The 23,217-nt window shown below is 34.6% G+C and overlaps 5 protein-coding genes and 1 long non-coding RNA gene across 9 annotated transcripts; 5 read left to right on the top strand and 1 right to left on the bottom strand.

The window, feature by feature from the left end:
- The first annotated feature begins 125 nt into the window (after positions 1 to 125).
- On the top strand, positions 126 to 5,863 carry LOC105144088 (solute carrier family 35 member F5). 4 transcript variants are annotated; one of them, XM_011052770.2, is made up of 10 exons: positions 126 to 268; positions 367 to 610; positions 936 to 1,140; positions 1,324 to 1,461; positions 1,546 to 1,602; positions 2,167 to 2,430; positions 2,504 to 2,686; positions 2,875 to 3,191; positions 3,292 to 3,540; positions 3,702 to 5,863. In XM_011052770.2, exons 3-10 carry the CDS (start codon positions 979 to 981, stop codon positions 3,769 to 3,771), a joined length of 1,440 nt encoding a protein of 479 aa, XP_011051072.1. In that variant the 5' UTR covers positions 126 to 268; positions 367 to 610; positions 936 to 978; the 3' UTR covers positions 3,772 to 5,863. The 4 variants fall into 4 exon arrangements, with proteins under 4 accessions (XP_011051072.1, XP_011051070.1, XP_087265188.1 ...); XM_011052768.2 differs by having other exon boundaries at positions 367 to 684; XM_087409062.1 differs by having other exon boundaries at positions 127 to 268; positions 367 to 789.
- LOC105144091 (uncharacterized) lies at positions 3,394 to 20,541 on the bottom strand. The gene is made up of 3 exons (XR_015546053.1): positions 20,315 to 20,541; positions 6,861 to 7,215; positions 3,394 to 3,533 (listed from the first exon to the last, which is right to left on the bottom strand). It is a non-coding gene; the product is annotated as an uncharacterized LOC105144091 (long non-coding RNA).
- LOC105144087 (uncharacterized) lies at positions 5,999 to 13,256 on the top strand. Its single transcript, XM_087409116.1, has 7 exons — positions 5,999 to 6,275; positions 6,881 to 7,024; positions 7,150 to 7,239; positions 7,546 to 7,966; positions 8,054 to 8,384; positions 8,717 to 9,952; positions 10,211 to 13,256. Exons 1-7 carry the CDS (start codon positions 6,193 to 6,195, stop codon positions 10,420 to 10,422), a joined length of 2,517 nt encoding a protein of 838 aa, XP_087265242.1. The 5' UTR covers positions 5,999 to 6,192; the 3' UTR covers positions 10,423 to 13,256.
- Positions 13,026 to 16,317, top strand: ras (Inosine-5'-monophosphate dehydrogenase ras). The gene is made up of 2 exons (XM_011052778.2): positions 13,026 to 13,602; positions 14,315 to 16,317. Exons 1-2 carry the CDS (start codon positions 13,282 to 13,284, stop codon positions 15,557 to 15,559), a joined length of 1,566 nt encoding a protein of 521 aa, XP_011051080.1. The 5' UTR covers positions 13,026 to 13,281; the 3' UTR covers positions 15,560 to 16,317.
- Positions 16,853 to 19,611, top strand: Atac2 (Ada2a-containing complex component 2). Its single transcript, XM_011052777.2, has 6 exons — positions 16,853 to 17,596; positions 17,681 to 17,829; positions 17,902 to 18,123; positions 18,191 to 18,502; positions 18,617 to 19,141; positions 19,229 to 19,611. The coding sequence occupies exons 1-6, from the start codon at positions 17,178 to 17,180 to the stop codon at positions 19,582 to 19,584; spliced, it is 1,983 nt and encodes a 660-aa protein (XP_011051079.1). The 5' UTR covers positions 16,853 to 17,177; the 3' UTR covers positions 19,585 to 19,611.
- Positions 19,818 to 23,216, top strand: LOC105144090 (dnaJ protein homolog 1). Its single transcript, XM_011052774.2, has 2 exons — positions 19,818 to 19,977; positions 21,135 to 23,216. The coding sequence occupies exon 2, from the start codon at positions 21,148 to 21,150 to the stop codon at positions 22,195 to 22,197; it is 1,050 nt and encodes a 349-aa protein (XP_011051076.1). The 5' UTR covers positions 19,818 to 19,977; positions 21,135 to 21,147; the 3' UTR covers positions 22,198 to 23,216.
- Position 23,217: the final 1 nt, after the last annotated feature.

Below are 23,217 nucleotides of genomic sequence, written 5' to 3'. Positions count from 1 at the left end.
TCTTGCGGAAGAATCTGTGAGCGCTCGCTGCTATTGGTGTATTCTTTTAGATATCCAGTAGCAGCGAGCGTTCCGTTTCGCAACATTTGAGCTACTGAACGTGATCAATCTGTGTGATTGCGTGGAATCGGAAGAGATCGGTTGCACCGCGATTGGCCGTACGCACTTACGCAGTGCAAGTGCAACGTAGTGCGCGCCAAATACGTTGATAATTCCAAATAATGGAAAATAAAACGGCGAAGGAGAAAGAGCTAGGAGAGATAAAGAGGTATATTGTGCCGATATATGTGGATGTTATCAGACGCGATAACACTGATGCACCTGTATTATTAATGTTGTTATTGTCCATTTTGCCCATATCACTAGCGCCCCAAGTGCTTCAACGGATCCAAGGAAGATGTAGGCGGCTGTCAGACGCGGTCAGACGCGTTGTTACGACGTGCGGTGGAGTCTGGATTTGCTTCGTTTCACGATCAACAAGCGTGATATTTCTCTGTTGCTGGAAGGTGCACGAAATCGTGAGAACTGATACAATCGAAGTTATTAGCAAGAGAGCGATGTGATGCGGAATCAACATCGGCTGTGGCCGAGGCCGCAACCAGCCGGTTAGGTTAGGTGTCTTGTCAGTGTGACGTTGGAAAAAAATTACAAGTCTCGCTTATCGCTGATTTGACACCTGCTTATGTGAGTTTGGCCTCGCGCTCGTGCATTCTTGCTGCCTGAATTCTTATACTAAAACGAGCTTGTGAGCGTAAAACGCATGAAAGATCAGTTTTTCTTTTCCACCTGGTAATTACAAGGCTTTCCAACTGTTAGGAAAAAAAGAGAGATAAATGTATCACTAGTTGTTATATCTTCCTCTAAACTAAGATTTCTATTCTATTGATAACAGTTTTATCCATCTCATGACATCGCAATATTGCATCGTTTTACAGGGATAAACGTATAAATGCAATGTGGTAAAGAAAAGAAGCCAAGATGAGCTGTTCTGTGGAATTACGCCAGCGTAGGCAACAGGGGATGGCGGAGGATCCTCATAAACTTGCGGCGATGATGAATAAATCTCAAAGACTTGTATTAGGACTTTTAGTTCTATTGCTAGTCGATATAATTTGGGTTTCCAGTTCTGAGCTTACCAAAGTAAGATCAAACTTTCCGTATCTTTTACCTTCTTTTACCTTCACAAATACAATATATTACAACTAGCTTATTTACCAACACTTGTCAATTGTCGATGTAATCGATAATTAGATACATTTGAAAATTTTTTTTATATATACAATTATAATAGAAATCACAGTGATATAATATATATCATTTCAGTACATCTACAGGGATGAAACATTCGAAAGGCCATTTTTTAGTACATATGTAAGAACATCTATGTTTACATTTTATTTGCTCGGCCTGTGCTTTTGGCCACCTTGGCGGGAACAATGTAATAAGCCTGCAACATATATGGTATTTATTGAAATTACATAAAACATTTTTTTTTCTCTCCACTTGTACATCTTACAGATTCTGATATATTTTACTTTCTTTTAGTTTATAGATCCCAATGTTGAAGATGATAACTTTTATTCGGAGGCTAATACAAGTCTAGTAAGTATGTGTGTTTGTGTATGTATGTATGTATGAAAGAAATTATTAGAATTGAGAAAGTTGTGCATCATAATATTTTTTATCATATGTTAATGATAATGCAAAATAAATGTGCATTGGATCTAATCTAGATGCTTTTTACATAAATTGCTTTGGAAAAAAATATTCTATTGATATAAGGAAAATTGATCCATTCTATACATTGAAAAAAAAAAGTCTGATAGTAGCTACCAAATGTCGAGTAATATAATTCCAATTAAATATTTAATCGATATAACTAAAAATAATTTTACTTTTCTAAATATTTAGTGTTACCGCAAATATGGTAATATAATTAATCGTTTGTTAATACTTACTAAATATGTAGAAAAGTAAAATTATTTTTAGTTATATTGACCGAAGACTTGGTTGTAAATTATTTCATTTAAGATTTGGTTTTTAGTACTTTGGTAATTATTACTAGACTTTTTTTTGTATATGTATGTATTGTGTATTCACGTATGTGAAATAGAAGATTTTCCCGTTCTGCTGTTAATCTAATAACAATTACTCATTTTATCATAGAGTGATCCAACGTTTGTTCCAATAAAAACACCGGATCATTGTGATCGTTCGTCAGGAACGGAAAGTGACGATTCGTCCATTCGCTCTGTACGATTCAGCAAACTGGCGGAAGTGCGCCATATGTCCGAAAGTGATGCCACCGAGGCTTTATTGGCACGACTTAGTTATCAAGCCAGTGTCAGAGCTGGAGAACAAGCGAGAAGACAAGCTAACAAATTCTCTGTACAAAAAGTGGCTAAGATAGCTCTTATGTTTTGCTTATTTGTAAGTAACAATGTAAAATTTAATCGAACGCATTGTTCTCTCGGCATTATGTGTTATCGGAACTGTCTTCCAGTGGTTCATGGCAAATTATACATACCAGATGTCATTGGAGCAAACCCCAGCTAGAATTGTTACTGTATTGTCTTCTACATCCAGTTTATTCACTTTATTTCTCGCTGCTTCTTTTCCCTGTAATGGAGGAGACAAATTTACGCTGTCCAAATTAGCTGCTGTGATAGTTAGTATCTTCGGACTGGTAAGTTGCAAGTTTACTTACACAAATTATAATTAAACTCGTAAATACAATTAAACAAAATAATTCTTAAGCAGAACGTCTAACGTAAACATTTCACATTTTCTTTTAAATACAGAGAATAGAGAATAAAAGATATGCATGCGTTATATCATGCAATATATGTTGAAAAACATTTTCTTTACTTGCAGGTACTGGTCGGTATTTCGGATTTAACTATAGAAAGTAATAATATGTCAACGGGCATAATATTAGCTCTAGTCAGTGCTTTTTTCTATGCTGCATACATTGTATTTTTAAAAAGAAAAGTAGATCACGAAGACAAGATGGATATACCAATGTTTTTTGGCTTTGTGGGAATATTCAATTTAACACTTCTGTGGCCTTTATTCTTCATTCTTCATTATGGTCATTGGGAAGAGTTTGAATGGCCCAATAGCCACCAGTGGACATTCCTAATTATAAACGGTCTAATTGGTACTGTTCTGAGCCAAGTTCTTTGGCTATGGTAATTTCAATACAATTCAACGTGTTGTCATACTTACGGTAATAATAATAACAACTTTTGTACTTTTATGTAACGTGATTGCATTCTATTGTATCTACAGGGGTTGCTTTTTGACATCATCTCTCGTAGCAACAATGGCTGTAAGCTTAACAATGCCCATGTCAATGGTAGCCGATGTCCTCTTGAAAAAAGTTGAGTACCCTTGTATTTTCTATTTGGGAAGTATTCCAATGCTTTTAGCATTCCTGACAGTATCTCTTTTATCTTATTACGACAATTGGGATCCTGTTATGGATTTAATTAAAAGGTTTTTCATCTGGATATGCAGGAAAAACAACAGATCTACAAGGTAAAACATGCATTACATGTATGATATAAATATTATATATTATAAATCAAAAATAACAATATAAATTGACTAGAATTATAATATCGTAACGTACACATACTAACCGTACACATACTAACCGTACACATACAAACTATGAAATGATAAATCAATATTTTCAGGATTCCAGATCTTGAAGCAGAGCAAACAGAATCTTTAATAGGAATAGACAGTGGTGATCATGAAGCTTAACAAGACAATAATGAGAGAATTGAAAATAAAACACCTCGTGTGTGTTACATACATCATTGTAATCACCATCTTAATTAACAATATTTCTTGGTAAGTACGTGCCTCTATCGGCCGTAAATACCCACTTTCATTTAAATCATCTTAAGTTTTATATCTTATTGTGTGCAATAATGATTATCACAGAGTCTCTTACTTTTTCTACGCTTTATTTCATATTAACATCACAAAATGATATTACTGCCGGACAATAACGATTGCAAGTCAATTTACGACGAACGCAATTAACATGCTTTATTTGTTCGAGCTCACATTATGCATTTCTGAAGCTACCTCTTTTTACATTTCTTACCAATTTATTCTGCAAATGAATGTGGTTTTCATAAACTGTGCCACCAAGATCTGGTAATAACATAATAATTGTTATTTCAAGACTATGCGTCTTTTGGGTCTTGCGCTATATCCTATCCTATAACTGGATTCGCAAAGAACCAGAAATTCAGTGTCTTTACCAAAATCTGTATATACTATTATATATAATAGAGAGTTAATGAAAATCAAAGAAATATTCCTTCATAAGATTATACTTTTCACTAAACAGTAATATTTTTTATGCTATTAAAGCTTTATAACACGATGAATGAATAACTTATTAACAAAGACAAATGGCACTCTGCTATGTGCTAAAAGTAACGTTTTCATAACGGAGCACCAGTGCGTTCTGTACTTATTATTTTTAGTATTTGGCTGATTTTAGACGAAGTATTATAAATGAGAGATAGTTTTACTAAGGGTTACATAGTGAGAAAAGAGAGTGCTATAAAGCTTTGGACCAATAAAAATTTGATGATAGTAAAATGAAGAGTAAGTACTCACTCATAGAGAGTAAAAACTCAATAACGTGAGATCGAAGTTTTATATATTCGGCGAAAACAATGATTCATTTATATTTCAAATGTCTAGTCTAGTCATGACACACCTCCATTCGGCTCACATCCCGCTTATTAAACATGATTAATTTTGGGATTTAATTCGGTTGTTACAACTGAAATAATTTATGTTTAATTTTTCTTCCGCTTCGACGCACAAGTTTTATCACTATGTGTTCAAATATTAACAAGCTGTAGATAAGATACACGAGTAAAATGAGTATCGTAAACTGCGATGTAAAATGTTTACTGATTTCAAAATTCTGTAACAGATTTGTTAATTATTAGAAAAAAATGGACGGGTAAAATTTGTGAGATGGAATATGGCACACTTAAATGCTGTCCCACGTAGTTATAAAACTTAAACATCTCTTATACATCTCTTATCCGCGGTATATGATTGGAAATCGAAACATTCATATCCGGCTTTTGAAGAATTGATATACATCTCGACTGATCTCATTCAATTAAGCGGTGCATTACGCTACGTCGTATTTTTATTAAAATTACAATTTCCGACTTTGTGTAAAATGTCTTTAAAAATTGTATGCATATATATCTACGCTAGAGTACAGCATTGGGACAATTTGAGCAATGGGGGGGGGGGGGGAGGTAATTTGTATAGAAAGAATACATACATATTTCAAAGAGAAAACAAGTTTGTAAGAAAGCAACATCTTTGACGAAAAAAAGTAAATAAAAAGGGAAGGGCAGTTGCAATGTTAAATTAATGATGTGATGTGATATAACAATAAATAATGTTGCGTAAATATATCTTAGAATATAGTATAATGCGATCTATTAAGAGAATTTCGAGTAAATAGTAATTGATCGTTCCTGTAATGTTATAACCAGACTTGAAATTGTGTGCGTTGAGATCGCACATCAATCGAAAGGTATTTTTCGCTTTCGGTCATGTCCATTATAGAGAGATGGAATCTGATTCCATCGTAAAAGACATTTGCTAATATTTGGATGGTGTAAATTGTTCTTGTATTTAAAATAAAAAAAAATGTTTCAACATTTTCTCTCTCTATCGAAACCCAAGACTGGCTATAACTATGTCTATTGTATATTCAGTGTAAATATTATGTTCTAAAGTTAAATCTAAAGTTGTATACATATTATATAAAAATTATGTGATAATAAAGTATAATCCTTAACAATTTCATTTATATATCCACGTTTGCGCGGTAATAAGAAAAAATAATTCCAAGACAAGTGAATCTCGACAAACAAAATTTATAATTCGGTTATATAAAAAACGGCATTCGAATGATGAGAAGAAACATGTAATTGACACAATCGTGCCTCGTACAATTTTTTAGGCTAATGTATCAGGTTCTGATTTTCTGAAATAGCGCAATATAGGACTTGAAATATTCATGATTATACTAACTTTTGCGACATGGCCCGCGATAACCAAACAAATACACTCGAATTGCACATAAAAGGTAAGAAAATATTACAGAAAATCATACAGAAATAATAGTACATGATTTTAATATTTGTTACGTTTTTAGTAAATGGACAAAATTTATCAGCAATTTCAGAAAAGTGTAATATCGGCACGTTACGGTATATAATTATGCATACTATTATATTATTGAGTAAGAACACCGACAAGATATCATTAAAGATTGATATCCTTACGGGAGTTTGCGTCCTTGTGAATATTGAAATGATTAAAAGTCAAAAACTGATAATATTGCACTAATTTTATGATTAATTAGTTTAGTAGATATATTCATGCATTTAGAACTCAATAATACTCGATTTTTCTTTAAAATTGTGATTTCAGTGTTGTTGTTAAAGTTTGATTAACTTGTTTGATTATCAGAGATGATAACTGCAAAGAAAAAATTGTAATTTTTTGGCAGTATATAGGATATCACAACTTTACAAGTATACATATTTATTTATGGAGCATTTATATAATAAAAAATCATGAATTTAATAATATATTAGTCAAATATTTATGTTAATAATAGCAAGTTTATAATTGTCAATTGTCAATAATGTTCAATGTTCTTCCTCCTTGTTATTACCTCTGTGCCCTTGGAGTCCTTTTTATACCACCAAAAATTTACCTAGGGTTGACGGTTTTTAATAGTATCTTGTCGGTGCTAAAAGTAAATAAGATCTTGTTCCCTTTTTGTTTACCATCATATCCTTGATATTAGAATTCCTTCCGATCCATCTTGGCCTAAAATACCTCCACGTTATTCAAGCAACATTATCGATGACATTATTGAACCTCCATGTGTGATCACTTTGACAGAAACTCCTAGAAAATGTCGTAATGTAATGCAAACTGTTTCAAGCCGGTAAGTTTCAAGCATTTCAGATACTGCTTGTTATAAATGTACGTAAACTACATAACTTTGTGTCGTGATGAGATAAGAGAGTGCTGCATTTCCTATTTTTTCTCTCTTTTCTTGTTTTATTTTAGACATCTCAAATCAAGATTAAACCAAGGATGCGAAGCAGTCACGCAAATACCGAAAAGAATACCTGGCTGTTTTGATCCACGTTTTAGAAGGCATTAATTTCTCCAAGATAATATATTTTATATTAAATTTACGCTTTGTAATAACTCGTGACTTTATGACAAGTCAGTTCTTTACAGGAAATAAGTGGCACAGTAGCCTGCTCCACACACACACACACACACACACACACACAAATTTGAGAAGAGTAATATTTATAGTTTCCTTCAAATTTATTCTTTAAAATATATTTTTTATTATATTTTTTATATTTTTTATATTTTTTTAACATCATTTAATATATTTTTATCTACGTTTCGTTTCATTGCCATACTAATACAATTTGTAATGAAATGCAGACAGATATCACGGCAAAAGGCTGAGAAACCAGATGAATTTTATATCACAAAAAACGATGAACAAACACCAAAGTTAGATACATGTATCACGCAAAGAACTGAAAAGCTTGAAAATAAATTACGGGAAACAAGCAAAAGCGTGAACGATTATGTACCAGCGTGTCGCGATGTAGATCATTTATTAAATGTAACAAAATCGGCGAACAAGATGACTGATTATCCTATTGGTGAACAATCCATTTTAGAAACGAGACACTGTCCAAGTAATTGTACAAAATTGTTATATCGTGAAAGTGTTATATTGCGTATGATTCAATTAACTTTTAAAATCAATGTTAATTGTAAATTTATTTCAGCCTTGCAGTATGCGACTAACGAGCGATATGACGTTGGAAGTAGATTTCCTCAAGAACAAAATCAAGTATGCAAGGTTTCAATTTGCGATCGCGCGTTATGATTAGCATTGCATATTAAAAGCAGGCTTTTATCGTGTATTTATGTCTCTTAGGAGACTAATAGGCCACTGTTTTTAATGGTTAATGAGAAAAGGATACACGCGCTACCTATCAATCCTGTTAACACAGAAACTGCGTCCTCGTCCGCGCAGTCACTGCAGTGTTACAGCATTCAAATTCCTATAGTCGCATATCGCGATACACCTTTACAAATATCGAGTATGCTTACGCAAATGGAAAAGAATGTTAACATGCCGTCCGTGTGTCAAAATGACAGTGTGAAAGGTCAAGAAATTGTCGGGAATGTCTGTACAGAATCGATGAAGAGTATCAGTTCAGTGCATAACTTCAGGGAGTCTAAGAATGAAAAATATCCACTTGATAGTAATATATCATTATCTCAATAAAATATGAGTAAAATTCCAATATGAGTCTTCACGATTGACACGTAAATAATATATTTATAAGGTGATAAGATCACAAACAATTGGAACGTACTTAGCAACAAAGTTACGTTTAGCAAACGTTTCGAATCTGAATTCTAAAATCTTTGAGCCCTCAGTGCGGATTATAAAATATATTGCGTATCAACAATCGTGGGAACTCATATAGGCATTTTACTTACATTTGATTTATTTTTAAAGCCGCAAAATTTTTAATTTAATATTATTAATAATTTGACAAGACAAGAACGATCAAAATTTTACTGTTTTTAGATGTTGGGCGTTATAACGCAAAGATCAACGATGATATCTCGAAGAACAAAAGTATTTCCAAGAATTGTGAAAGACACTACACTTCCGAAATAGGCGCGAAGGAAAACGTCGCATCGTTAAATCAAGATATTACAAAGGATATCAAGCTCGATAATGATCGTTGTGGAAACTTTGATGAGTTAGAATTAAATAATGCGGTTGACATCAACAATAAAAATTTAAGTTATTCAAATTTAAATATCGCTGCAAGATTGAAAAATTTCGTCGATCAAAGCTACGTGATAGATTCTTGTATCGCGAATGGAAAAAAGAACGAGAAAGAAATGTCGAAATTGAGCGAAAGAAATATGGCGAAAGCGCGGATTTATTCGTGTATCGACACGGGGACACAAAAGCTGGCGTATCACGTAAAGGATGATCGAGACAATGCAGTTAAACCTTGGACAAATGTAATAAATGACAAAGTACTAGATAAAAATTTAACCTTTAGTCAAGTTGACGATAAGGAGGAATATAGCAAAAGTAATAAGAAAAAGGAAAATAAGAAGGAAAATAAGAACGAAGAGGGAGAGCTGCGCATTAACGTAAAACGTAAAGCAACACCGATGAATCTGTCAAAAAAGGCAAAGTCATTCTTACGGAAGAAATCCCGTTTCGCGATTACAAATTCCGACTGTACTCTGATACTGCCTGGTTATCGTGGCATTAAAGGTAAACGATATAAAAAGAGCTGCGGTCGCTCCAAAATAAGTCAATCGTTACACGGAAGAAACGGAATAAATAGTATGAATTCTATATTAGTAAAGCACAATGCGTCGAAACAAGATCGAATAAATTCTCGTTCATTGACGAATCTACGAACGAGAAATTTATTTGAGAAGCCATCATCCATTCCCCTGGAGACTCAAGAGCTGTTGAACAAAAGTTATTGGGAGTATTACTGGAAACTCCGGTGTAAAATCAAGTCAGATAACGCAAAAGAAAAAGACAAATGTTTAAACGAGCATCTACCTGAATCTCAGACTTTACGACAATGTTCTGTCCTCTCCTGCATGATCAATACAGCGCTTCGAGATTCAACTCGGGCGACTGGTGATGAAAGAGCGTCTTCAAATCCGAACATGACATCTGTTGCACAAGAAAGCGTTTCTGCATTGCCCTCCATGTTGGTGAAGAAGATTCAACGAAAAAGAATGAAGCGAGCGAGCAAACGATTGCTCGGACTTCGAGCCATAGGTACAATAGATATGTTTCTTTCTCTCGCTCGCTCGCTCAACAAAGCTATATTTTTTTCGATTAACTTAATTCTTAAGCCCATCTCTATCAATGTAGATAAACATTAATCTCTAACTTATCTTCTTCTAATTGTAAGTATTAGAAAAAGATAGAGAATATAATAAATTAAATTAGGATTAAACTGCATTAATAGAAAGGGACATTAATTGTAAACAATTTGATCTTTATTCTTCAATTTAACGTTTATAATTCTATTAGCACTGCTGTGTATCGCGATGTATGTCGCGGTGATATTTTTGCCTATGATGTACGACTATTTCTTCGACGAGGAATACGACGATGAGAACACGAATTATATCGAACTAATATTCCAATACATCATATCGTCGTTTGGAGAAGCTCTCGATGAAGTTATCGATGTCTTGAATACGATTTTTTTACGGCCAGTAAGATTTGATCGAAAACGGTAATCTTCGCAACTCTTTCAAATTCGTGATAGTTCCGTTGCAATGGTCATATCTGTACAAATCCATATTAAGCGTTCTATAATCTGTGTCATTTTCAGCATTTGTAATGTGAGAAATGTTAAGTTATTCGAATCCACGTGTCTCTAACTTGTTTTGTCACTCATCCTTGGCTGATCGTTTATACACATTTTATTACATAGCGTACGACATCCGACGTATGACGTCCGATATCCAATAGAAGAATTTGTTTCCTGAAGATAAAAATATCGCTAACTAGAACCGAATTCTCTTGTTAGATATCGTATTGTCGAATATCATATGCTGTGTGAATCTTACATTATTGTTTACAACGTTTTCGTAAGTTGTGTGTATCTATATCTTTATGCAGAACGATATTTCTTACAAATATATATATTGTATACATACACGAATTTATATATAATATACATATCATTGTGTAAATTGCTATTACATCCATAGGTTTGATTATATATAATATAATGCGAAATGAAAACAGAAACAACCCTACTGAAAAAAATCATGTCACAATATTACATGATGGAATCATGTAATTAAAACATGTAAAACACGTAACGGATTATTCCAAATCAATATGTTTTTTAAAATGATATGATATTTGAAAAATCACACATGATATTACAAATATAATTTCATCCATCATGTGATTTTATATATAGTTATCGAATTTTAAAGAATTGCTTGATAGAAATAGAAGAAAAAAGAATGTATCATGTGACTTTTCAAAATGTATAATTTTAAAATCACGTACTGATTTGAAACAATCCGTTACGTGATTTAATACATGTTTCAAATACATGATTTCATCATGCAACTATGTGACGTGATTTTTTTCAGTAGAGAAGACAATTTCGACATGTTGCAATAAAAGTATTTGTATATTTATATATAAAATTAATTATAATTCGAAACGAAACTAAAAAAAAAAGAGATTATTGTTCCTCTTCTTTATTAGTTTTCATTCCTCAACTCTTCACGATTGTTTCGTGACTGAGACAAAAAGTGAGGCCATTGGCTGCGTTCAGCAGAAAAAGCAGCTTTGCAGCTGTTGTGACATTCTTGAGTACTTATGTGGCATTTTTTCGTTATGCAACTAAAAGCAATCACGGCTAAGGCTATCTTCGTCTTGTTATTCTTGAAGACGAAGATAGCCTTAGCCGTGATAGCTTCTGGTTGGATAACGATAAAATGCCCATGATTGGTTTATGCATTTAAATCCAGTGAACAAGATCAATCATATTAAAGAATAGTTGCAATAGTTGCAAAACTGCTGTATGAGCGTCGTCATTAACTGCGTCGTCATATTGAAAATTAGATACTAGCACCTCCAAATTCGAAGGACAAAACTACATATACAGGGTGTCCCGTAAGTTTTTGCCAAGTACTTGTGTGTAGATAGAACGGACTAAACTGAGTCAAAAAGTCCTCTATTTTGCACAGTAGTTAATAAGATATTAACAGGGTTGGGTGGTGCTAGTTAAAAAGTTAAAAAGTTAAAAAGTTAATTAATTTTAACTTAACTTAGTTACATTTTAGATTCTTAACTTTTTAACTTAATTTAGTTACATTTTGTCACAGTAATATACTATTAATTTTTAATTGGAATTTTTTTAAGTCAATCCTTAGATACAATACGAGAAGCTAAAGTTCTTTAATAAATAAGCTGTAAGAAAGGAAAAATACGAAAAATTATATTACGTAAAATCAAATTTTTTCTCTTTTTTCTTTGATTGTTCGAATCAAATTTAACTTTTAACTTTTTAATTACTTTTTTTATTAACTCTCTTAACTTTTAATTTTATTATGGATTAACTTATATTTTAATTAAGTTAAATTTTCAATGCTGTTAATTTTAACTTAACTTAATTTTAAAAAAAGTTAACTTATGCAATCCTGGATATTAATTACTAAAAATCACTGAATATTGGTTTTCAACAATTTTTTACTCAAATACTATCAACTTTACAAAAAAAACAGCGAGAAACAAAAATTGTTTATTTTCTTCTCATAAAGTTCTGAGAATTTTTTCAGAATTTTTTAATACGTATTTTCTCATGTCCATAAAAATAAGAAAATTCAGTACTAAAAAGTTGATAAAAAATTCTGAAAAAATTCTTAAAGTTCTATGAGAAGGAAATAAATGATTTTTGCCTTTTGCAGTTTTTCTATAAAGTTTATAGTATTTGAGTAAAAAATTATTGAAGACCAATATTCGATAATTTTTAGTAATTAATATTTTTGGTTAACTATTGCGAAAATTGCAAAATGGTAGAGGATTTTTCGATTCAGTTTAATCTGCTCTATCTATATAAAAGCGTTTGGCAAAAATTTACGGGATACTCTGTATATACGTATATAATAATATAATATATATACGAATTGCTGGTAAGTTATTATTTGTCTGTATCATAATAAGATAATTAATATTTTCAACACAAAAGCTTTTACCGACAGTACAGGAGAAGAGAATGTAATAATACGTGTGCCCTCCAAATTGAGAGACGCTAGTGTCTTGATTCTATTCTCAATTTAGCGAAAACTTTACGCGATATGATATACATAAGAAGGAAGATCATCTAATTTTATATATATCTATGACTCTTCGCGTTCCGAACATTCCTGAATTTCCTGAATGATCCGGCTGTGAGCTGTGCTGTGAACATCGCTTTAGAACGCACGTGCATTGCGGATAGTGCATACGTCAGCACACGTGTTCTTAATACTCCAAGTATTCCAATATTCCGCCGAGTGCTCTCGTCCAAAGAAGCTCGTTTCCTTGCAACTGACTAAAAAATAAAGGCACGACAATCTTAACCGAAAATTATGGCAGATTTTGTATTGGGCGATATAAAGGATGTACCGCTACCGGACGATGGCTTGTCAGCGGCGCAGCTATTTGCCGCGGGTGATGGTCTTACTTACAATGATTTTATCATATTTCCCGGTTACATTGATTTTCCGGCAGATGAGGTCGATCTACTCTCACCGTTAACGAAAAGAATCACGTTGAAGGCACCTCTTGTATCTTCGCCGATGGACACCGTTACCGAGTCTGACATGGCTATAGCTATGGCTCTGTCCGGCGGGATCGGCATTATACATCATAATTGTACCGCCGAATATCAAGCCAATGAAGTGCATAAGGTAACATATTCTTTGTCAATATAATCGTTTTAGGTATATACTCGTGAAAACGAATTCAACGCGACGTACGCATACCTATATAATTTCAATTTCCATAGCAGCGTATAAAGTACAAACGTTTCGTCTTATTATATGTAATTTCTATATTAAATGTTAGGTGTTATAATAAGATTTTATAATAAGTCAGTTGCCCAGCGAACGAGAAGCGAATGGATTAAAATGGATTGAATTATTTTCTATCCGAATGTGTATTTTAAAAAATAGCAAATACCTTTTTTGGATTTAATTGGATTCGGTTGGATTCAATTAGATTCAATTAGATGCAATTGGATTGAAAAACTACATTTCCTATTCAAAATTTTGCATTCACAATGCACAGAAAAAGCTAATATTTTTAGATTGAAAAGCATAGAGATATGCTCCATGTAATTCCTATAAATGAATAAAAATTCAGAATTGAAAAGCATTCATTTTAACATTCGTGAATCAATATCTGAAAATCTGAATCCATTTCAATTCATTTCAATCCATTCTTGTTTGCTGGGAGTCTCTGTAATTGATGAGTCGAAAACAAGTCTGAAGGATAGTTGATAAGTTAGAATTGATGAATCAGTGGAGTTGGCTAGTAGCCAACTTCTAATACTATAGACTATCGATTATTGTAGAATTAGTCTTAAACTTGTATTACATAAATACACTGTTTTGTTTACAGGTAAAAAAATACAAGCATGGCTTCATTAGAGATCCGGTTGTATTGGCATCACATCACACCGTCAACGATGTTTTAAACGTTAAGATTGAGCATGGTTTTAGCGGAGTACCTGTGACAGACACGGGTAAAGTTGGCGGTAAGCTGCTAGGCATCGTTACCTCGAGAGACATCGACTTCCTCGAACGTTTGCCCAATTATCAACATAAGTCGCTTAGCTCTATAATGACAACTTTAGAAGATTTAATCACCGCACCAGCTGGCGTAACGTTGCAAGAGGCAAATGTTATATTGGAAAAGTCGAAAAAGGGAAAGCTTCCCATCATCAATGAACGGGGCGAACTTGTATCTCTGATGGCGAGGACCGACTTAAAGAAGAATCGTAGTTACCCAAACGCTAGTAAGGATGAGAATAAGCAGCTGTTGATAGGAGCTGCGATAGGAACGCGAGATGCGGATAAACATCGATTGGAATTGCTCGTCGCAGCTGGCGTGGACGTAGTGGTATTGGATTCGTCACAGGGTAATTCATTGTATCAGATCGACATGATCAAGTACATCAAGAAGCAGTATCCGAATTTACAAGTGATCGCTGGCAACGTCGTGACTACGAAGCAAGCCAAGAATCTTATAGAGGCGGGAGCTGATGCGTTACGCATTGGAATGGGTTCCGGATCTATTTGTATAACACAAGAGGTAATGGCTGTAGGACGGCCTCAAGCGACAGCCGTCTATAAGGTTTCTGAATACGCTAGAAAATTTGGAATACCCGTTATAGCGGACGGTGGTATTCAGTCTATTGGCCATATTATTAAAGGTCTCAGCTTAGGTGCTAGTACAGTTATGATGGGTTCTCTCTTGGCTGGAACATCTGAAGCTCCAGGCGAATATTTTTTTAGCGATGGAGTCCGTTTAAAAAAGTACAGAGGCATGGGCTCGTTGGAAGCCATGAATAGAAAGGATGCTAAAGGTTCGGCGATGGATAGGTATTTTCATAATGAAATGGACAAATTAAAAGTAGCTCAAGGTGTTAGCGGATCAATAGTGGATAAAGGCTCGGTCCTTAAATTTTTGCCTTATTTGACTTGCGGTATCAAGCATGGTTGTCAAGATATAGGAGCAAAGTCACTTACCACCTTGCGATCTATGATGTATAGCGGGGAATTGAAATTTGAAAGAAGAACGCATTCGGCTCAACAGGAGGGCAATGTACATAGCTTATTCTCCTATGAGAAAAGGCTGTATTAGTTGTGAAAAATAATAACTCGTAAAGCACGCGTCATGCGTGCAAGAAAAGTACCTGCATTTAATTGAATATCATTATTTTACAAGACTAGTTATTTTACAAGACCTGCAAGAAATCTCTTATCTGTCGCAAATGTGCGAGGTATATATTGTTGATCAAGTTATGACTCGGGCTCGACCAAATACGACTCGTTTACCTTAGAACTGTTCTTTATGAAGTAGGAAAACTACATCAGGTCATATCATTTATTACGTCAGTCTCGTATGTGTACTTGTTATTTAATGAATGTCTATCATATGGTACTTTGTAAATTTTATCTACACTTTATATTCATAATGAGCAATATGAAAATCAAGAGAATGACTTTTTGTATCGTACAATGCATAATATTAATACAGCTGACAATTTTTTTACTTCATCAAGTAATTGGTATAACAATTATTTAAAAATTATTTAACCGCAAAATCATGTTAACGTTAATAAAATGTAGAGGGAATTTTGAATATACATTGTAATATTTGGTCGTTTGTCCATTTCTCTTAACTTAGTTTTCAATTGATACTTTATCCCCAAGCTAACTTTTATCTTTAATGTTATAATTTTCCAAAATAAAAATTGGAAAATGTTTAGTACGACAATCCAATAGTATTAATAAACTCCGAAGAAAATCACTTTTCCAGTATCAACTTGCAGCTGATATGTTTTATACAGTATTCTCATAATAAACTGTATATCTCAAATAAAAGACAATTGATGTAAACACGATTATGTATCATGCACTTCCCTGTGTTCTAGAATTTTTCATAACGAGTTCACTCTAAGACTGGTTAATAGTCGCGTTTCTGTGTATACACAACTAATAAGAAATTAAGTCCATAAGCTTTCAATCGAAACTTTCGTGCTTGATTAATTCAATGTGTATTTATATACTATCGAATTCTATCAAACTGCGCATCAAATCGATTTTTCGGTTTTGAAATTGGGCGAGTTCTTTAATTCATCGATTGATCAATCGCATTGTGCGCAATTGTAATTTTTGCATTTGTGCGTAATGCAATTGATGAATCAATGAATTAAAACACTCGCCCACTGTTATATCGACAGAACTACCGTAGTATTATCACAATTAAATTATGGTCTGTTTTCTGTAGCTAAGCTAAAGTATACTTTTGGAACTTAAAGTAAGATAGATATATGTTTGATATTTATTGAAAGCGAGAAAAAGAATTATAGTAGTCAAGTTTAGTGCATGAACAGAAAACAGATCATTTGTTAAAGGTGCTTATAAAGATGCCTTTTCACGCTCGACGTTCATTTGCGCTCATTTTCAGCTTCAAAATAAGTCACGTGATAAATTGAAAAATTGAATATCAAGCGTAACTTTGATCACGTGACTTAGTTTGATGTTGAAATGAGCGTCGAGTGTCAACGTGAAAAGGTACCTTAACCAAAGTTTGGCGAAAGCAGACACAACTTTTGATTTGCATACAACACGTGCGATAACACATATTTTTGTCATTTTTAATAATTTTTAAATTCCAAAATAGAAAAGTAAGAAAGATCTATATAATATAGGTTAAATGAACTTTTTACCACAAACTATCGTTCCTGCAAATTAAAATGTCGGATACTGTTAATAAACACATTGAAAATACGACAAATTCGGAAGAATCTAGTGAAGCCGACAGTATCGAAAAATGCAAGAATTGTGGAAAAATATGTGATCCTTACAATAAACCATCGTTACGTTGTAGCGGTGGATGCGACAGAAGAATACATACGACATGTTTAGAGAGAGGCAGCGTACCAGTTTCTTTTGTAGGAGATGTTTTCTTCGAACTTAATTGTATTTCTTGCAATCCACTAGGCGAGGAAACAGTTGTGCGTGATAAAATGCCATGGCTCAATGTTATTATTTTGACGCTTTACAATTTACGTGAAAAGTCGAATGGTATCAGTAGAAGAGGATATTTTCATTGGAAGTCCGATATCACTGCTTTTGTAGACAGAAATTGGGATTTTTTATTTAAGAAGACTGTGTAAGTATTTACTTTACTCTGTACTATTATAGTTTATACTTGCCATATGTGATTTAGAATTTATAATGTAAATTTGGTATTTAGAAAAAGGAAGAAAAATTGGATTGGCACCATATCTGGTACACTGTCCCATTATAGTGGCATCTTTTTCAAATCTGGTACCCCTGAATTAGGAGAGTCTGGATGGTGGAAATTAGTGGGCAATGAGCCTCCTGAAATCTTAATAGCTAAGAGTAATACAATTAAATATATATATAGAACAAAATAGCATATATATATATATATATGTATGTGTATCTTTCTAGATAACAAAATGATAATGGATAGAAAAAAAAATGTTGGTGCAAAATTACCTTGCAAACCATTAGACAGTCCTGTGCCATCAGATTCTAGTCTCTCAATCGGAGAGGATAGCAACTGTAGTGGAGAACTATTTAAAAATAAAGGCTCCTTGATGTACTCCCATGCATACGTTCAACCTACAGAGACACTATCTAATTTTTTATTGGAAGAGGATGAGCCAAATGGTATGTGATAGAAACAGCATATTATAAACAACAATAAGATATGTGTCAAGAGAATTATATTGTTTAGATGTAGATATCGAAGATAATGTAATGTCACGCAGCGATACTGATCTTCCATCCATCTCTGATTTAATACGCGACTGCCAATATGAAAGTAACAATTTTCATTTGGCACAACTGATGGACAATTGCGACTGGTTATATAATACGAGTACTTTATCATCAAACTGTAGTGGCGACGAAATTAAAAAAATCAAGGAAGAGGAATATGACGAATACAGTAATGATAGTCCAATTTCCATACAAGAGCAGCCCCCAGTTTCTTGGTTTAAAGAAGCAAAACGTCGTCAACGACCTTGGTTGAAATCTTCCGTTAACAGTAATTATCTTTTATCGTAAATTGCATGTGTAGCAAATACAAAATACATAAAGATACATATACAAATATACACGCACGCACACACACATGTATATATAAACGTACATATTCCAGATGAAAAAATACCACGCATGACTCATCAAGAAGAAGCATATTTGTTGCAAAAGGTCAGTAAGACTAATCTGGACAAAGCTTCGCCTGCTATCAGAAGACTATACAGAAAATTAGCAGTACGAAAAACGAAAAGAGAGTATCGGCTTCCTCTATTGGACGTCGATTGTTTCGGATCTAAATCTGGAGCTCCCATAATGCCATCGAGAAATAATGATAGGGTACTGGATCGATTTTTTAACGACGATCTAGAATGTATTTTTGAACAAAGATTGCAAGGTTACAATGAACCTACATCTGTACATAGTCCGTACACAAATAGACTTTTGAAGCCATTTATAAGACGAGATACTAATTGTCAACCATTATGGTTAAGAATCATGGAAGAATTATGCATGAAAGTAAATAAAGGTGATCCGCAATGGAAACCTTTACCTAGGGCATCCATCGATTATTCTTACATCAGACCACAACACATTCCAGCCATCAACAGTCTCTGTTGTCAATTCTTTTGGCCTGGTATAGATTGTAAGTGGTATTACTATAATAGATAAATGTACATAACTATATCTTATACCTAAAAGTTTTATAATTTATTTCATCTCTATATTTTAGTGACCGAATGTTTACAGTATCCAGACTTTACGTGTGTAGTACTATATAAAAAGTTGGTCATAGGATTCGCGATATTGGTACCATACGTTAGCTACAACGAAGCCTACATCTCATTTTTTTTTACACGTCCGGAGTGGCGAAAATCTGGCATTGGCACTTTCATGTTGTATCACTTGATACAAACCTGCATGGGACAAGATGTCACATTACATGTGTCGGCCACGAATCCTGCTTTAATATTGTACCAAAAATTTGGTTTTAAAGTGGAAGAGTTTATTCAGGACTTTTATGACAAATACATGCCGCCAAATTCGCGGGAATGCAAGCATGCTCTGTTTTTACGTTTAAGTAGATAATCTTAATAAATCCAGAAATTCTCTCTCTCTTTCTCTCTCTCTTCCCCCCCCCCTTCTCCTCCCTTTTATCACAAGAGAAAAAAGTTACGGGAAGGAAAAGATTCAAAACTGGCGCGGCGGCAAGTCGTACGTCATCGAGGATTGACGTCATCGAGGGAGCGCTGCGAAGCTGGCGTCGATTCATTCTCGAAAGTTCCGGAAGCTGGTAGAAGGAAAAGTTTATATATATATGGATGGCGAGGTTACGCGACAGTTTAGTATAGCTTGGTACGCGCGTCGAGAGTTTGGATCTGTTTGCGATTATTCTTTGTCAACTATCGCGAACGTCGTCTATACGAGCTTGGAGTGTCTGCACGAAACATATACGCGAGGAATAATCACGGGATAGAGATAGTAAGTGACAAAGCTATAATGGGCAGTTACTTACAAAGGTTTAAGGGGAATGAAAAATCAGAGTAATAATAAGTATTCGTAACCTTGTGACCCGTTTATGAATCGATCGCACGCTTTCCGTACGTTTTTTCACGTACATTTTTTTTTTCCTTCCCTTTTCACGTTTCATCGGGATCGATTTTTTGCGTGTAAAAAATGTGAGAGGATGGAACGACGACAATGGCAACGACATGGAACTCAATCTAAGGGTGGGGTATTTATTTTTGCGTTGCAGCTCGAAACATTCGTCGCGTATTCGCGGTCATCATTGCCAGAAATAGATATCGGTGATACGTACGTGGGTGTGTTGGAGCGCTGCTTCCCGATGCTTCTCCTTCTTCGAGATCGTTCGAGATTCGAAAAGAAATGTCCGGAAATTCACGCGGATGTCTTTCCGTTTCTGGCTCGTTGTCGCGATCAGTCACGACGCTTTCGATTTGATGGTTCACTTTACCAGATGTGTACATGATACACTTTATCAAATACATGAAATGGGACGCACACACGTGTGCTAATGCACGTCCGTGAAAGCGAGCGAATGTGCGATTCGTAGCTTGCTTGTCCTTCCATCTCTCACTTATTTTAGTTCGAAGGACTGGAAGTGTTTTAGCGTACCGATAATGAGAGTGTGATACAAGACCATGCGCACGTGACTCGTACATAATAAACTCTAATTCTGAGCCAATACATCAGCAACAATATTAAAGCCAGTTTTAAAAGCATGGCTCGCATATCTTTATACTTTGGGAGAAAATAGGTTTTTTAAAATTATCTTAATTCTTATAAAAGAAAGTAATTCATTGCATCGAAGAACGTGTGATGATGGTTTACTGTATACTACTTTTTTTTTAGATGTGTATATCGTGCACTCTTTGATAAAAAAAAAGATTTGTGCAGTGTTTCTAGACAGTGAAACATAGGACCTTTGTGTCTCTCTCTTGCACCATTCTCCTATAGATCTGTAGAAATCTTGTCGAGCAAAATTGAAATAATCATATTGCATTTTTGCCATATCTGTTTCAAAGATAAATAGGACTTTTGTCTAGATATGGGCATAATTTTGTTTTTGTCAAAAAGTGTTATAATTAAGGGGATTGATATGTAATACGTTGTTTCAGAATATATAAGGAGATGGGAAAGGACTACTACAAGATACTTGGCATAGCCAAAGGAGCGAGCGACGAAGAGATAAAAAAGGCATACAGAAAGTTAGCCTTACGATATCATCCTGATAAAAACAGAAGTCCTGGTGCTGAGGAAAAATTCAAGGAAATAGCCGAGGCGTATGAAGTGTTATCGGACGCGAAAAAGAGAGAAGTTTATGATAAATTCGGCGAGGAGGGTCTGAAAGGTGGTGCTTCGGCCAGCGGAGGTGGAGGAGGTGCCACGTATACCTTCCACGGCGATCCCAGAGCGACGTTTGCTCAATTCTTCGGTTCAGCCAGTCCTTTTCACAATTTGTTCGAGTTCGCTGGTAACCGTGGTGGAGGATTCGCATTTCACGACGACGACATGGACATCGACATGGATCCCTTCGGACTCGGCATGGGACCACCACGACAAGGCGGCGCATTTCGATCGCATTCGTTTAATTTTGCTAGCCCAAATACTAAAGGGGCTGGCAAAGATCGTGCCCAAGATCCGGCTATCGAGCACGATTTGTACATCAGTCTGGAGGAGATTCTGCGAGGTTGCACGAAGAAGATGAAAATATGTAGACGGGCCATACAGCCAGATGGTAGCACCAAGAAGGAAGATAAACTTCTCACCATCAATGTGAAACCAGGTTGGAAAGCTGGTACGAAAATCACTTTCCAGAAAGAGGGTGATCAATCGCCGAGGAGGGAACCCGCAGACATTGTCTTTATCATCAGGGACAAGCCGCATCCGCTGTTCAGGAGAGAAGGCAGTGACATTAGATATGCGTGCAAACTGAGCTTGAAGCAAGCTTTGTGCGGTACTATTGTCGAAGTTCCTACGCTAACCGGCGAAAAGATATCTTTGAATTTAACGCGGGAGATTATCAAGCCGAACACGGTCAAGAGGTTCCAAGGACACGGTCTACCTTTCCCGAAAGAACCGTCGCGGAAAGGCGATCTTCTCGTGTCGTTTGACATCAAATTCCCTGAAACTTTAACGCAAAGCGCCAAGGATATATTGTACGATACGTTACCTAATTGAGCTCGTATTATTGATCGAAAACCGCGAACGCGTATGAGTTAATGTCGTCGCAATTTCATATGTTTTAATCTTCTCGATCAGTAAAGTACGGATACGTTTTCATGTACGTTCTAGTACATGGAGAGAGTAGCGATAATGATAGTGACGATGTCAACAAGGATGACGAGGATGACGGCGATAATGATTATGATTCTGATGGAACGATCGAGAACTATTAAATATTCCCGCGCGCAATTTGCTCCTTAGAGGCCAAATCAAATAAGATAAACATGTACTTTTTTCGACGTTACATCGATATTCAATTTAATTGAAATTCAGTGACTTGGTGTCTACATGTAGCGTTGGTCTCTAACTAAAGACGTCAAGAATAAAACACAAATATAAATACATTAAATTATAAAATGATTATAGAGAATCTGCTATATTATTAATTTCATGTGGTTGCATGTCTGGATTACTTTATTTCCTCCATTATACATGTTATACATATGTGCAAGTATGCGTGGGTATGTATGCGTGTGTTAGGTATACATGTAGTATGTACGAAGGCTGTAAGATAATGCGAGTGCGATATCAGAAATTTTATTCGTTTCACTTAAACAGAGTTCAAAAAGAAAAGAGGAAAGAACGATGAGATGAAAATTTTAGATGTTGCGACAAAGCTGTACATCACATTTTTGTCGTACGTACGCTCTGTCTAAAGTCTATTCTACAATTGTTGCAAAAGTGTAGTTGTAAATGTTACAATTGCAAGAATTCACAACCGAAAAGAATATTCGACTGTGATTAGTTGATTCTTGCAACTATAACTTAGGCTTATACACTTGTAGAATGGACTCAATATAAAATAATTTTTGTTTACATTAAATATTGCAAGACAAACTGACGAATATATATATATATAAATAATAGACTCGATTGTTTTTGATACCGAGTCAACGTCTCTCGTTATGTAATTGCTCTTAAGTTTAATGATTAATTATTTGTACGCTAAATATAATATGAGAAATATTAAGTTAT

Source organism: Acromyrmex echinatior, chromosome 1 (assembly GCF_024713525.1).
Source record: "Acromyrmex echinatior isolate Ae372 chromosome 1, ASM2471352v2, whole genome shotgun sequence".
Taxonomy (NCBI): Eukaryota; Metazoa; Arthropoda; class Insecta; order Hymenoptera; family Formicidae; genus Acromyrmex; species Acromyrmex echinatior.
Note: the sequence above shows the minus strand (reverse complement) of the source record. Positions and strands in the feature narration are given on the sequence as shown.